Consider the following 14,786-nt stretch of genomic DNA (forward strand, 5'->3'; position numbering starts at 1 on the left):
TAACTACCTGAATTTTCCAATAAGAAACTAGTTCATTGCAAACATTTTCTGTTGCAAAACATTTTTGCTACAGAGTGTACTAATTAATAAACCATGTTGTATGTGAGAAAATGATATAAAGCTTAGATAAGACCTCTTCAGGGAATGACAGAAACATAGTTTCTGAATAGATTTTTAATAAACTTTTTCAATTCAACGGTAGTTGACATTATTGATTAGTTAAAAGTTGGCAACATTATTTGCAATGCAGTATTTTCAATATATAACTTTTTATAAAAAATGTTTTTTTTACACAAGACACATTTACTACGATAGTCCAGAGAGGGCATTATGAATTAAATGTGATTTTCCCCTCATTATGTCGAGATCACAACTTATTTATCTCATGATCACATAACAAAAGTTGTTTTGTCGAGATCAAGAGATATTCAAAAGTACCATGGGTCATCCATTGATTTGTTCAGATGCATGATAACCACTTCATCAAGGAGCCCTTTGGCTGCGTTGATCGCAATACTGGGCAATTAGGCCCTGAACGATGCCTGACAGGCAGCAATGTCTCCCAGGCCAAGACCACAACCAATCACATGCAAGGAACAACGCAGCTAACTTGGCTAGTCTTGTTAGCTAGTTAGCTCGGTTGTCTGGGGCTGAAATTGAATCTGATCAGCCTGTCTGGAATGGAGCTTACCCACTCTGTAAATTTAAATATCATCCAAAAAACATAAAGTGTCCCTTACAATTATACTAATATCAGTTATGAAAGCTAACATAGCTTGCTAGCTAGCTTGTTATCTAACACGACTACCTAGCTAGCTAGCACACTCACACGACTAGCCAAGTTTACTGCGTTGTTGCTTGCATGCATTGGTTGTGGTCTTGGGGGTGGCACACAGCCTGGGAGACAGAACTGCCTGTATGGCATTGTTCTGGGCTTAAATGCCACATGAGGGCTTAGATGCCCCGAGAGCTCTTAGCTCAAGGTAAGGGATATTTAAACTTGATAATGTTCTAACTTATAAAACTGATAATAAGCTCCAAACACAAATTAAAGCATGATGTTAGCATGAAATGTGACATCCCTTACCATAGCAATTAATACAAACGTACTGAATCCACTGCAGGCTCTGCAGCCTCAGCCATACTGTCAAGCCACTCCTCTTTATGGAGTTTATCTCAACCAAACAACTTTTGTTATGTCATGATCATGGGAAAATGATCTTGTGATCTCGAACAAATCAACTTGTTATGTTGTGATCATGAGATAGATATATACATTGTGATGGACATAATGAGGGAGTGATCTTTTCATTAATATGCCCTCTGGACTTCCGTACATTACATTTGAAAGGTCCCTTACTTTGTAGTATAAATGTGCAATTCAACCTTAGAGTTTGATGACAATCTTTAAACATTTCTCCACAATATTTACCTTAAAGGCAAAGCAGAATTCATAAAAGGTCATATCTACATTATCCCCAATTTTAGAAAACAGACCGATATTATAAAAGTGAAAAGTCTCTTTGATCATGATCTAGTAAGGCAAAACAGGTATCCACTGAGTATAGCTAGTTTGCTATAAACATCCACTGCAGTACAAACTACTAAGAACAACCAAAAGTCTAAATAGTACACACAATGAAATAGCCATATTGATATTCCAATACAGATATTCAATTAAATAAGGGATATAAAAGAAGAAACATTGGCAAAAGCAATAGAATACAATGTATAAGTGCATTTACAAAAATATATTCCCTTGTGAAAAGTTAAGATGTGGAGTGCGAAAAGCGATTAAAAGGAAGACTGAAGTTGTGGCACTGGGATGTGAGACAAAGTGGATGTTCCAGGTATTCTTTTTTTTGCAATCACGTTGAGCATGTCAGAATATTGTTATATCATCTGATTATGTGCTTCCTAGATGTTTAACAGTTCCCCGGGTGTTACAATATGTGATAATCTACAGATACATGAACGACCTGGAACGCCACCATACTCTGGTCTTAGGTAAAGATTCTTTAAACTGTGTTTTTATAGGAGTGGGATCTCTCTTTCCTTCCCTCTTTCTCTGCCTCACGCCCAAGTCTCCCCCCCCCCACTCTTTTCTCCCCTTCGCTCCCTCTTTCAGTGCCAATCCTCGTCCTCTTCATCTTCTGCCTCTGAAGGCACATCCTCATCACTGACCTCATCCTGTTCTCCCGCTTCATTCCCACAACCATTCCCATTCTGCATAGCCTCTGCTGCCTCCTTGGCCCGTGCCTCGGCTGCTGCCGCCGCCGCCAGGGTCGCCCGCTCCACCTCCTCTTTGAGTTTGAGTGCGGCGTCCTTCTTCTCCCGCTCAGCGTGGCTCTTCATGTGGGCGCTGCGGCTCTTAACCTTGTAGAACACCCTGGAGGTCAAAGGTCAGGTACATGAACAATATAACATATAACCCAGATCGCTATATACACTATATACACAGAAGTATGTGGACAGCCTTCAAATGAGTGGATTCGGCTATTTCAGCCACACCCGTTGCAGACAGGTGTATAAAATCGAGCACACAGCCATAGACAAACATTGTCAGTAGAATGGCCTTACTGAAGAGCTCAGTGACTTTCAACGTGACACCGTTCCAACAAGTCTGGTTGTCAAATTTCTGCACTGCTAAAGCTTCCCCGGTCAACTGTAAATGCTGTAAATGTGAAGTGGAAATGTCTAGGAGCAACAAAGGCTTAGCCGCAAAGTGGTAGGCCACACAAACCCACAGAACAGGACCCCTGAGTGCTTAAGTGCGTAAAAATCTATCGAGTTCCAAACTGCCTCTGGAAGCAAGGTTAGCACAAGAACTGTTCGTTGGGAGCTTCATTAAATGGGTTTCCATGGCCGAGCAGCCGCACACAAGCCTAAGATCACCATGCACAATGCCAAGCGTCGGCTGGAGTGGTGTAAAGCCTGCCGCCATTGGACTCTGGAGCAGTGAAAATGTGTTTTCTGGAGTGATGAATCACACTTCACCATCTGGCAGTCCAATGGACAAATCTGGGTTTGGCAGATGCCAGGAGACTGCTCCTAGCCCCAATGCATAGTGCCAAATGTAAAGTTTGGTGGAGGAGGAATAATAGTCTGGGGCTGTTTTTCATGGTTTGGGCTAGGCCCTTTAGTTCCAGTGAAGGGAAATGTTAATGCTACAGCAAACAATGACATTCTAGACGATTCTGTGCTTCCAACTTTGTGGCAAAAGTTTGGGAAGGCCCTTTCCTGTTTCAGCATGACAATCCCCCGGGGCACAGAGTGAGGTCCATACAGAAATGTTTTGTTAAGATCGGTGTGGAAGAACTTGAAAGGCCTGAACAGAGCCCTGACCTCAAACCCATTGAACATCTTTGGGTTTAATTGCAACGCCGACTGCGAGCCAAGCCTAATTGCCAAACATCAGTGCACGACCTCACTAATGCTCGTGGCTGAATGGAAACACGTCCCCGCAGCAATGTTCCAACATCTAGTGGAAAGCCTTCCCAGATGAGTGGATGCTGTTACAGCAGCAAAGGGGGGGACCAACTTCATATTAATACCCATGATTTTGGAATGAGATGTTCGACGAGCAGGTGTCCACATACTTTTGGTATTGTAGTGTACATAAAGAGAATTATATGGCTCGGATAGAACCTACAGTCACACAGGTGGTGTACCAGGTCATCATGCTGTGCATCTCAGAAGACTGCTATACCATATCAATATGGTTACTGAGACGTAAAATTATTCTCCAGGTGTTGTAATAGGGATGGGCATTTGAAATTATTTCACTATTCGAATAATATCATGACATTTTGGATATCCAGAAAGTCGAAATACATATCAAATGTTTTACTTCAATGGAGACTTGCTAACACGACTCGACAGAAAGACAGTGAGCGGTGCCGAGAGTGCTGCAGCACCCCCTTAAAAATAAAAATAAATAATAATATTAATAATTCGGAATATAAAACATAAATAATTGAAAAAAAAATTAGTCCTGTATTAGCGGCTATTGACAAAAGTAGTGCACTGTGCCTTTACTAGTCCTGTATTAGCACAGTGGTTCCTAAACTCGGTCCTGGGTCCCTCCCCTGGGTGCACGTTTTGGTTTTTGCCCTAGCACGACACAGCTGATTCAAATAATCAAACCTTGATGATGAGTTGGTTATTTGAATCAGCTGTGTAGTTCTAAGGCAAAAAAAATACATGTGCACCAACAGGTAGACTGTTGTTTCATATGAATGGAGTTGTTGTAGACAAGTAAGGGGAGTGGCAGATATTTTTTTGATAGCTCTTCAAACGGCTATATTGGTCCGCTAATACAGCGTTTGTATTAGAGACAGTGCCCTGTACCCCTGTATTAGCGGACCGACATAGCTGTTTGAAGTGCTATCAAAAAAAGATCTGCCACTCCCCTTACTTGTCTACAACAACTCCATTCATATGAAACAACAGCCTACCTGCTGGTTGGTCATTGTAGCCTACTCCTTCTCATTTAGCCAACTCCATTCCTATTAAACAACAGCCTACCTGTTGGTTGATCATTGTAGCCTACTCCTGCTCATTTAGCCAACTCCATTCCTATTAAACAACAGCCTACCTGTTGGTTGATCATTGTAGCCTACTCCTTCTCATTTAGCCAACTCCATTCCTATTAAACAACAGCCTACCTGTTGGTTGATCATTGTAGCCTACTCCTTCTCATTTAGCCAACTCCATTCCTATTAAACAACAGCCTACCTGTTGGTTGATCATTGTAGCCTACTCCTTCTCATTTAGCCAACTCCATTCCTATTAAACAACAGCCTACCTGTTGGTTGATCATTGTAGCCTACTCCTTCTCATTTAGCCAACTCCATTCATATGAAACAACAGCCTACCTGTTGGTTGATCATTGTAGCCTACTCCTTCTCATTTAGCCAACTCCATTCCTATTAAACAACAGCCTACCTGTTGGTTGATCATTGTAGCCTACTCCTTCTCATTTAGCCAACTCCATTCCTATTAAACAACAGCCTACCTGTTGGTTGATCATTGTAGCCTACTCCTTCTCATTTAGCCAACTCCATTCCTATTAAACAACAGCCTACCTGTTGGTTGATCATTGTAGCCTACTCCTTCTCATTTAGCCAACTCCATTCCTATTAAACAACAGCCTACCTGTTGGTTGATCATTGTAGCCTACTCCTTCTCATTTAGCCAACTCCATTCCTATTAAACAACAGCCTACCTGTTGGTTGATCATTGTAGCCTACTCCTTCTCATTTAGCCAACTCCATTCCTATTAAACAACAGCCTACCTGTTGGTTGATCATTGTAGCCTACTCCTTCTCATTTAGCCAACTTATTTCTGTCATTTGAATTACATTTTGCATTGATTTGAAATCACCCACTTCACTAGCTTGGACTGTAGCGCCGCTTTGATTGACCGACGACAACAAGCTACACATGTGAAACGTGTGCAGGCTCCCAGAGTGTCTTTTATGGGGTGCACTCATAAAAACTGTCATAAAACAATTGTTTTATTACAATTTCGAATGTGATGGTCTGTCCTTGTAGGCTATGTAGCGATGTCACACAGATCATTCTATTTCATTTTAGACAAAGCCTTTTCATTGTTAAAATACGCCTATATTTTCTGGTATCAAAAATGTATCCTCTCCCAAGTAATCAAATACTAACGTCTCTTTGGATAGTCAAATATTCCAATAACCGTGCACATCCCTTTGTTGTAGAATCGCATTATCCGCGCAGCGCAACTGCAACAAAGATCACCAATGGATTTTGTCTCCATTGTCACCCCACCAGTCTGGGATGTTTCCAGTGAACACTGGTCTCTAAGAGAGATAGATGCCTGGTTTATAATACTCTTGGTCAATCCCTTTCCTTCACCCTGTTTTCTTTCACTGTAAAAACGGTTAGGTGGAAACTGTTAATGGCGGTAGGATTGCATGGTGGAGTATGTGTCTATCGGTTTGCAGATACAATACACATAGAAATACTCTTACATAGACAGACACACACAAACACACTGACCTGCTACACTTCTTGCAGGGGAACACGCCCTCTGGGTCGCCCGGGGGCTTTGGGGGCGCTCTGCTCTTCTTCCCTGCAGACTCGGGACGAGGATTTCGGAGTGCAGAGGAAGGGGTTGGATGGTGAAGTCCCACCTTTTGTACTGCATCCTGGTCCTTGTGTCCTAGCACTGCTCCTGTCTTGTGGGCCAAACATTACATTTAATTGTGTTAGTCTGTCATACCAGTGTTGTATTGCACTGTTGGTGGATCATTGGTCAAAGAACATATGAATACAAGTATAGACATAGGATATACCGGTATGGGATGGATATAAACATGATACAAAGTGGTTGAATAGTTTAACATACACTTTTAAATGAAATTTCAAGTGAAAATGAGCACTTACATTGTCGTGAGCCTGTAATGTCTGGTTAACCCTCAACTGGCTGCCATCTTTACCCCATTCCCAAGACCCTTCCCACTTCCTGTTGTCTTCTCCCTGAGGTGGCATATAACACAATAAATGTTCATCTTAATGAAAGTAATGTAAAAAAAAAAACGTAATCATTAACTACTTGTTTTATTATATTTGTTTTCATTAACTAAGCCCTACTTTGACATCCAATACTGCCTCTGTGTGTTTCGCCGCTGGTGACTCTGGAGGTCCGTAGGTAAGGGTTCCACTGCGACCGATCTTCACCCGTTTCTTATACGTGTAGTAGAACTCCACACACTGTGCCACTGTCTTAGTCCGCACCTGTATACGGAGCAACAACAAACACGCACGCAGACACACACACACACACAGACAAAGGTATTCATTATACTCTTCCTCTCCCCTCATTCCCGTACACACATAGAAATACAGACACAGACACAGTTATTAAAAAGTTTCACTTCTAATGGTACTCCCACTGTTTGCCATGTGCCATGTGGTGAAAGTGTCATGGCCGACATGGCCTGATTCGAATTGGGCGTACCAGTTTCTGCACCATGAAGAAGTCCTTCCTGTAGGCAGAGATGCCTTTGTTGAAGTAGCGCTTCTCTGAGGGAGTCCAACTGTCTGATCCTGGGAGGGAAATTATTCACCATACTGTCAATGAGGTCACACAGTGTGTGTGTGTGTGTATGTGTGTGTGTGTATGGGGGGGGGGGGTTGTGAGTGAATGAATTCCCTCACTCCCCTGCCCCTTCTCCCCTTTAACAAGCACACGCTTTGGAAAGAAGCACATGAGGAAACAAGACAACTTCCCCACCTGAGTAGTGATAGTCTGCCAGGTGATGGCCTTTAGAGAAAATGGGCTCCTTGAGCAGCAGGAATGCCAGGGTCTCCTGGGGAGCACAACACAATTCATCACCAGGGTGTTTCCCAAATGGCACCCTATTCCCTATATAGCGCACTACATTTGACCAGGGGCCACAGAAATGTACTATCAAGTGAATAGGGTGCCATTTGGGACACAGCCTGGGATAAACTTGCCACAATGGATCATTCTGAAAGCGTAGGGGAAGCAGCGTCGTTGTAAACTACTCGGTTATATCAATGGATGAGTCACTGTACTCACAAGGACATTGCCCCCGCACTCATGCAGACAGTGAAGGGCCAACTCTTGATTGGTGCCTCCGCCATACAGAGCGCATGAGCAGGCCAGGCTCATCAGGTCATCCACTAGGGGGGAGAGTGAGGCAGTTTTGAGAGAGGAAGGCAGGGAGGAAGAGGTGCAGGGAGAGAGAAAGTGAGGAGGGGTGGAGAAGATAGACAGAGCCCAAAAAAATTGACAGAAAGCAAAAAGTTGTTGTTGTTCAAATGTGCATACTTTAAGTTTCATACAAAAAGCAAGCTCTATTACCGCTCACACTACAGAGCCATACCAAGCTGAGCTAAGCAGTGCTGAGCTGGCCTGATTATGCAGTCAACATAGTTTCTAGAACCATGCTGAAAAAAATGGAAATTAAACAGCTGTAGTGCTAGCACAGTACGGTTCGGGTTGCCCCTATAGTGTGAAAACACATTTAGATGGCTATAACCTTTGAGGAAAGGACAGCAAAGTTTAGGCTTGGGCAGTATACCGTATTCCAGAGTATTTGGAAATAGCGTCGGCATGGTTTTTCAATACCGTTGAAACTATTTATTCTGAAAGTATTTAGACCCCTTGAATTTTTCCACATTGTTACGTTACAGCCTTATTCTACAATGTATGAAACAAAAAAATCCTCATCGATCTACACACAATACCCCATAAAGCAAAGCGAAAAACAGTTTAAAAAAACTGATATACCTTATTTACATAAGTATTCAGACACTTGCTATGAGACTCGAAATTGAGCTCAGGTGCATCCTGTTTCTATTGATCATCCTTGAAATGTTTCTACAACTTGAAGTCCTCCTGTGGTAAATTTAAATTGATTGGACATGATTTGGAAAGGCACACACCTGTCTATATAAGATCCCACAGTTGACAGAACGTGTCAGAGTGCAAACCAAGCCATGAGGTCAAAGGAATAGTCCGTAGAGCTCCGAAACAGGATTGTGTCAACGCGCACAGATCTGCAAAAAATGTCTGCAGCATTGACCCAAGAACACAGTGGCCTCCTTCATTCTTAAATGGAATAAGTTTTTAACCACCAAGAATCTTCCTAGAGTTGGCCGCCTGGCCAAACTGAGCAATCGGGGGAGAAGGGCCTTGGTCAGGGAGGTGACCAAGAACCCGATGGTCACTCTGACAGAGCTCAAGAGTTCCTCTGTGGAAATGGGAAAACCTTCCAGAAGGACATCCATCTCTGCAGCACTCTACCAATCAGGCCATTATGGTAGAGTGGCTAGATGGAAACCACTCCTCAGTAAAAGGCACATGACAGCCCGCTTGGAGTTAGCCAAAAGGCACCTGAAGGACTCAGACCATGAGAAACAAGATTCTGTGATCCGATAAAACCAATATTGAAAACTTTGGCCTGAATGCCAAGCGTCACATCTGGAGGAAAACTGGCACCATCCCTACAGAGAAGCATGCCGGTAGCAGCATCATCATGCTGTGATGTTCTTCAGTGGCAGGGACTGGGAGCCAGGATCGAAGCAAAGGTTAACGGAGCAATGTACAGAGACATGTTTGATGAAAACCTGCTCCAGAGTGCTCAGTACCTCAGACTGGGGTGAAGGTTCAACTTCCAACAGGACAACGACCCTAAGCATACAGCCAAGACAAAGCAGGAGTGGCTTCGGCACAAGTCTCTGAATGTCTTTGAGTGGTCCAGCCAGAGCCCAGACTTGAACCCAATTGAACATCTCTGGAGAGACCTGAAAATAGCTGTGCAGCAACGCTCCCCATCCAACTTGACAGAGCTTGATAGGATCTGCAGAGAAGAATGGGGAACACTCCCCAAATACAGGTGTACCAAGCTTGTAGCGTCATACCCAAGACTCAAGGCTTTAATCGCTGCCAAAGGTGCTTCAACAAAGTGCTGAGTAAAGGGTCTGAATAATTACGTAAATGTAATATTTCAGTTTAATTTATTTTATACATTTGCAGAAAAATCTAAAAACCTGTTTTTTGCTATGTCATTATGGGCTATTGTGTGTGGATTGATGAGGGAAAAAACAATTTGATCCATTTTAGAATAAGGCTGTAACGTAACAAAATGTGGAAAAAGTCAAGGGATCTGAATACACTATCTATATGTTTGTAGAAACTTTAAGTAAATAGCTGAAGTCAACTACATTAGGAGATAAAGTAGATCACGTTCTTCATTTCACCTGTCACATTATTTTTCATTATGAAGCTTACTGGTAGTCCCCAGTCACATGGTGTTTGTTTACAACCACAAAACATTGAGAGACCGGTGCCTTGTAAGTCGCTCACTGTTGTGCAGCACGTGCCAGGTGATCGAGTTACAGTGTGGAATTCACAATTAAATGTTTGCCAGATATCTTATAACTATTAAGTTAACTGTCTAAAATGTGTTAAATACTCTGCAGTTGTACATGTGGTATGCTAATTTAGTAGCTAGTTATCTAGCTAAGTGGTTAGCTTCTTGCAAAATCAAGCTTATTTTGGTAACAGCAGAGAATCCCTTCCTGGATCAAGAGCCTTGCTGTCTAATATGTATTTTGTGTGCGCAGCAAACTGTGAGTAGCATTTTTAAGTTACTTGTATAACTTTATGACCTGGGATGTCTGCCCGACAAATAGTTTGTCATAGACTGTATAAAATGTTTGCAATGCACTCGTTAGCATTTAGCATTCACTATGGGTATTTAAATGTACTTGTTAGCATTGCTAACCTTCGGATTACAGAGACTCATTAGGGTTGGAAAAAAGCGCCCCTTGTGTTCAGTGCTGGTATTACCAAATGTCCTGTGATGGCACAAGGTCGGTATGAAGGTATGTCAATCAGGATACCGCCCTAGCCTAGTATAGTTACCAGTCTCCTGCACTACGTGGCGTAGCTGGGATTCCTTCATGGGGAGCCAGACCAGGTCAGCCTTGTGCTGGTCCCAATGGGTCAGCGAGCAGTCCCGCTGCAGCTCTGGCACCTCTGCCTGGTACTGCAGACCAATGTTAATACGCCTGGAGGGAGGAGAGAGAGAGAGAGCGAGAGAGAGAGAGAGCGAGAGAGAGAGGAGGGAGAGAGTGGAGGGGGGAGCGAGAGAAATGTTAGGAAATCAGCAGCCATTGTGGCCATACCAGTCTGAAATTCTGCTATAGGCTCTCTCCATGGGGACCATGCTGTGTGAATAGATATTGTAGATACACAGGTAGATTTGCAGATAAAAGTGTCCCCTGAAGGCACAAATCAAGGGCTGGTGCCACCAACTGAAAAAGTAAAAATGTTATAGTCTCGAGCCATGGATGGGCCATAAAACATTATATATTATACATGCTTAGGACAAGTCTTTCAATGCATTATAAGTGCATCAAAATGCATAATACCTGCAGGCTTTGATTAAAGGTTTGTACTCACGGGTCAAAGCTGACAGGTGTGGCGTCGGTGATTAAAGGGAGGACCGGGGGTGTGATGTCTGTAGAGCTGGCTGTAGAACACACAAGGAAGGCAGGGCCTTTAGGGCACTACTATCTGGACCAAAACAGAGAGGCAGACATGGGTCTATTTCACCCCTGGAAGACTGTGGGTCTGCATCCCAAATGTCACTTTTGGCCAGGGTCCATAGGACTGGTCAAAAGTAGTGCACTATACTGGGAATAGGGTATTATTTGTGACAGCCTAAACTTTATTAAGGGAGATTTCTCTATTGAAAGTGCGTTGTTAGTCTAGGACTTGGGTTAACTACTCTGTGTCCAGGAAACCAGCCCTAAGAGTAGTGGACTATTGACAGAAAAATACATTGTGTCAAGGACGCATGCAGTGCACAGGAAAAGAAAGCGACAAATACAAAAATGCAAGAACGACAAAAGTAGGAGTCATCTAGAGAAGAACCACTAACAAAAATGACAGGGCTGGCTGCAAAGTCTAGACAGATGTACAAAAAAATTATGTGGAGAGTAAAAAGGAAGAGAGCAGTGATGGAAAAAGTACCAAACTGCCATACTTGAGTAAAAGAAAATGACTAAAGTAAAAGTCACTCAGTAAAATACTACTTGAGTAAAAGGCTAAAAGTATTTGGTTTTAATAAATACTTAAGTGTCAAAAGTAAAACATTTGTCAAATTCCTTATATTAAGTAAACCAGCCTGCATGATAGCCAGGGGCACACTAGTGAGTCTGCCAGATCAGAGGCAGTAGGGATAACCAGGGATGTTCTCTTGATAAGTGCATGAATTGGATCATTTTTCTGTCCTGCTAAGCATTCAAAATGGAACAAGTACTTTTGGGTGTCAGGGAAAATGTATGGAGTAAAAAGTACAATATTTTCTTTAGAAATGTAATGAAGTCAAAGTACAAATACCACAAAAAACTACTTAAGTAGAACTTTAAAGTATTTCTACTTAAGTACTTTACATCACAGAGAGAGACAGGACTGCAAGACTAGGCAGACAAGTGATTGAGTGAAAAGCAGAGAGAGAGAGAGAGACAGGGATACAGAAACACTCCTGAAGGCTCCATGATAACACTTACTGGAATGCAGCAGGCTGCGCGAGTTTGACTTGGGTGTAATGGGCGGTGGTTGCAGGGTTTGGTTGCTGGTGGTGATGGAGGACAGGAAGGTGGAGAAGTAGAGCCCTGAGCCCCCGCGCACCGGTGACAGGATGGGAGGCGGGGTGTAGGGAGGCATTGTGAAGGGGTGGTCAGGCAAGCGGATGGGTGAGCGTAGGTGGCTCTGGTAGGGAGTGATGGCGGAGTAGACCGAGGGAACGATGAACGTGGTCGGTTTGGGCGGAGGGATGAAGAGCGGCTCGGGACGAGGACGCCGTTTGTGCTTGGCCAATTTCCCATCATTGTCGTGCCCTGTGTTGCTCTCCTCGTCCTGTTTTGGTGAGACGATTGTGAGGATGGCATTTGTTTTCTTCCAAATAATTTAGCTACAATTCATTGAGCTTGTCTGGCTGGTGCAATGTAGACAAGGGAATAGCCCCAAAAGTGCAAACCCCAGCCATCTTGTACTTCAGGCAGGTAAAATCAAACAAATACTATGTTCATTAGGCACCAAACGGAAGAATATGGACTGAAACAATGAGAACTTGTCCTACAAGAAACACTCAAACGGTGCAAAAGTTTTTACTACGATGTGCCCTAATGAACACAACCCAGGTCTGCAACAGGACCTACCTGGCTGAAGCTTTCCGACAAGGAGTTCCTCAGGGAACGGCGCCGGGCCACGATGACAGAGGGCTTGTGTTTGGGCTGGGGCAGGAGCAGGGGGTGCTGGCTCGGGGGGCGCCCGTAAAGCCAGTTGCCCGGAGGGGCTGGCTGACCCTGACGCACTGGCACTGACACAGGCATAACCAAGGGCACAATGCCAGCCTGTCTGCCTGTAGGACACTCCTGCAGCTGCTGGGGAAAGAGAGAGGGGGAGAAACAGAAGGGAATAACATATGAGGTGAGAGAGAAAAAAATGGGAGTGCATTAGTAAACTTAACATTCTACATGGAGCAATTGTTTATGTCAGACCGTAGGTATGCATGTCTCACACACACACACAACATTTATGAACATTGCTTAGAGGCAGTCTTCAGTGTTGCAAGATCCAGTACAACAGACTTGAGAATACACTGCACATGTGGTATGAACAAACAGTTACTTATAGGTAGCACATGGTTACTGTCAGCTTACAAAACTTACTGAAAATTCATTAGAAAACCCATTCAGGCCAGGACAGAAAACAAAATGTGAAATCAAATTCAAATGACTCCAGTAAATGTGTCAACCTCAATTCTGCACTTTTCTCCATTCAACTCCACTCCAGCCCATATGGCCAACTCAGCAGTCTTCTGGCTGGGCTTGTGATTTAGAAATAGAAAAAAGGATTGTGAATATTAGTAGTAGGACTGTTTTATTAAGACAACTGGTTGGGCAGAGTGTGTGGAGGAGTGCGAGTTTGTAGGTCTGGCTGTGGCGCCAGGCTGCATCCGCGGCCCCTCCCTGGCTCAGCTGAATGGCTGGGGAGGAAGAGCCCTGAGGAATGTGGAGGTGTGTAGACATGCAGCTGCTTCAGCAGTCTGCAACCAGCCTCTCTTTCGTCATTTCTGCAGGCTGTACACACACACACACACACACACACACACACACACACACACACACACACACACACACACACACACACACACACACACACACACACACACACACACACACACACACACACACACACACACACACACACACACACACACACACACACACACACACACACACACACACCCCTCCCTGTGGGCTGAAGTGCAGGTAGGTTTAAAACAGAATGACAACAACCAGAGCAATGTGTTTTATAACTTGGTGAGTGGATGTATAAGCATGTTTTGCCTTTAAAAAACAAGAGTTGAAAAAAAATGCAGCTGCTTCAGTGGGTGTGCCCTAGGGAAACATAAACATCAAATTCCAGACAGCAAGGCTAGGGATCGCTCTCTTTTCTCACAGCAGTATAATCAGTGTCGAATTGTGACTAGGTCTTTTGAGGGACCAAAAATCTTCCAATATGACAGAAAACATAGCATCACTTAATGCGCCCGACATATCTTCTGTAGTCAAACCATTCTAGTTCTAGTGAAGGAAGAGCAATGCTTTTTGATGACATTATGAATGAATGAAACAGGCCTGATGGGCTTCGGGCTGCTGCATTCACACACACACACACACACACACACACACACAGAGTCAGAACCGGCATGGACACGTTTACACAACCTATGGCAGCCTAACACCACTATCACCAATAGTGACAACAACAGTGTCACATCAAAGGTGACAGACTCATGGTGCTGAAAGGACAGCGCCGTAAGACTTGTGCTCTCCATGGCACTGAAGGAGAGACCGTTTTGGGCACACACAGCATCAAATAACGTTAAAGAATAAGCAGACCATTCACTCCAGTAGGCCCCATGAAATCACAAGAATATAAAAGAACAGTTTAATTTTCAAAATTGAATTAACAAACCAGCTATTACTTCCCATTGTAAATATATTTTATCACGCTCATCACAATAACCGGTGATAGTTAAAATGCAACAATGTTTCACAGTCATTATTTTCAAAGAGATAGTTAACAGCAAGCGAGCTGCAACAAAAAAAGAGGGCATAAACCCACGCACTTTGGAGCCAGGACCACCCATTCCTGCAGTCAACATGCCAATTACACACCCAATGTGTGGCATAGTGTTGTG

At 43.5% G+C, this 14,786-nt stretch overlaps 1 protein-coding gene across 2 annotated transcripts in view; it reads right to left on the reverse strand.

Moving 5' to 3' along the window:
• LOC139406954 (mitotic deacetylase-associated SANT domain protein-like) overlaps positions 1 to 14,786 on the reverse strand; it is a 26,305-nt gene continuing 11,519 nt past the window's right edge. Inside the window, exons 3-13 of one of the 2 annotated variants that reach the window (XM_071150152.1) lie at positions 12,736 to 12,957; positions 12,085 to 12,433; positions 10,973 to 11,042; positions 10,433 to 10,578; positions 7,580 to 7,683; positions 7,271 to 7,346; positions 6,995 to 7,083; positions 6,628 to 6,771; positions 6,421 to 6,513; positions 6,034 to 6,212; positions 1 to 2,389 (exon numbers count right to left, since the gene is read on the reverse strand). In XM_071150152.1, coding sequence (XP_071006253.1) covers positions 2,125 to 2,389; positions 6,034 to 6,212; positions 6,421 to 6,513; positions 6,628 to 6,771; positions 6,995 to 7,083; positions 7,271 to 7,346; positions 7,580 to 7,683; positions 10,433 to 10,578; positions 10,973 to 11,042; positions 12,085 to 12,433; positions 12,736 to 12,957 — 1,737 coding nt within the window. In that variant the 3' untranslated portion in view covers positions 1 to 2,124. Of the gene's footprint in view, positions 2,390 to 6,033; positions 6,213 to 6,420; positions 6,514 to 6,627; positions 6,772 to 6,994; positions 7,084 to 7,270; positions 7,347 to 7,579; positions 7,684 to 10,432; positions 10,579 to 10,972; positions 11,043 to 12,084; positions 12,434 to 12,735; positions 12,961 to 14,786 lie in introns of both variants that reach the window. The other variant, XM_071150150.1, reaches the window with a different exon arrangement.

The sequence above is a fragment of the Oncorhynchus clarkii genome, chromosome 4 (assembly GCF_045791955.1).
Source record: "Oncorhynchus clarkii lewisi isolate Uvic-CL-2024 chromosome 4, UVic_Ocla_1.0, whole genome shotgun sequence".
In the NCBI taxonomy this organism is placed as follows: Eukaryota; Metazoa; Chordata; class Actinopteri; order Salmoniformes; family Salmonidae; genus Oncorhynchus; species Oncorhynchus clarkii.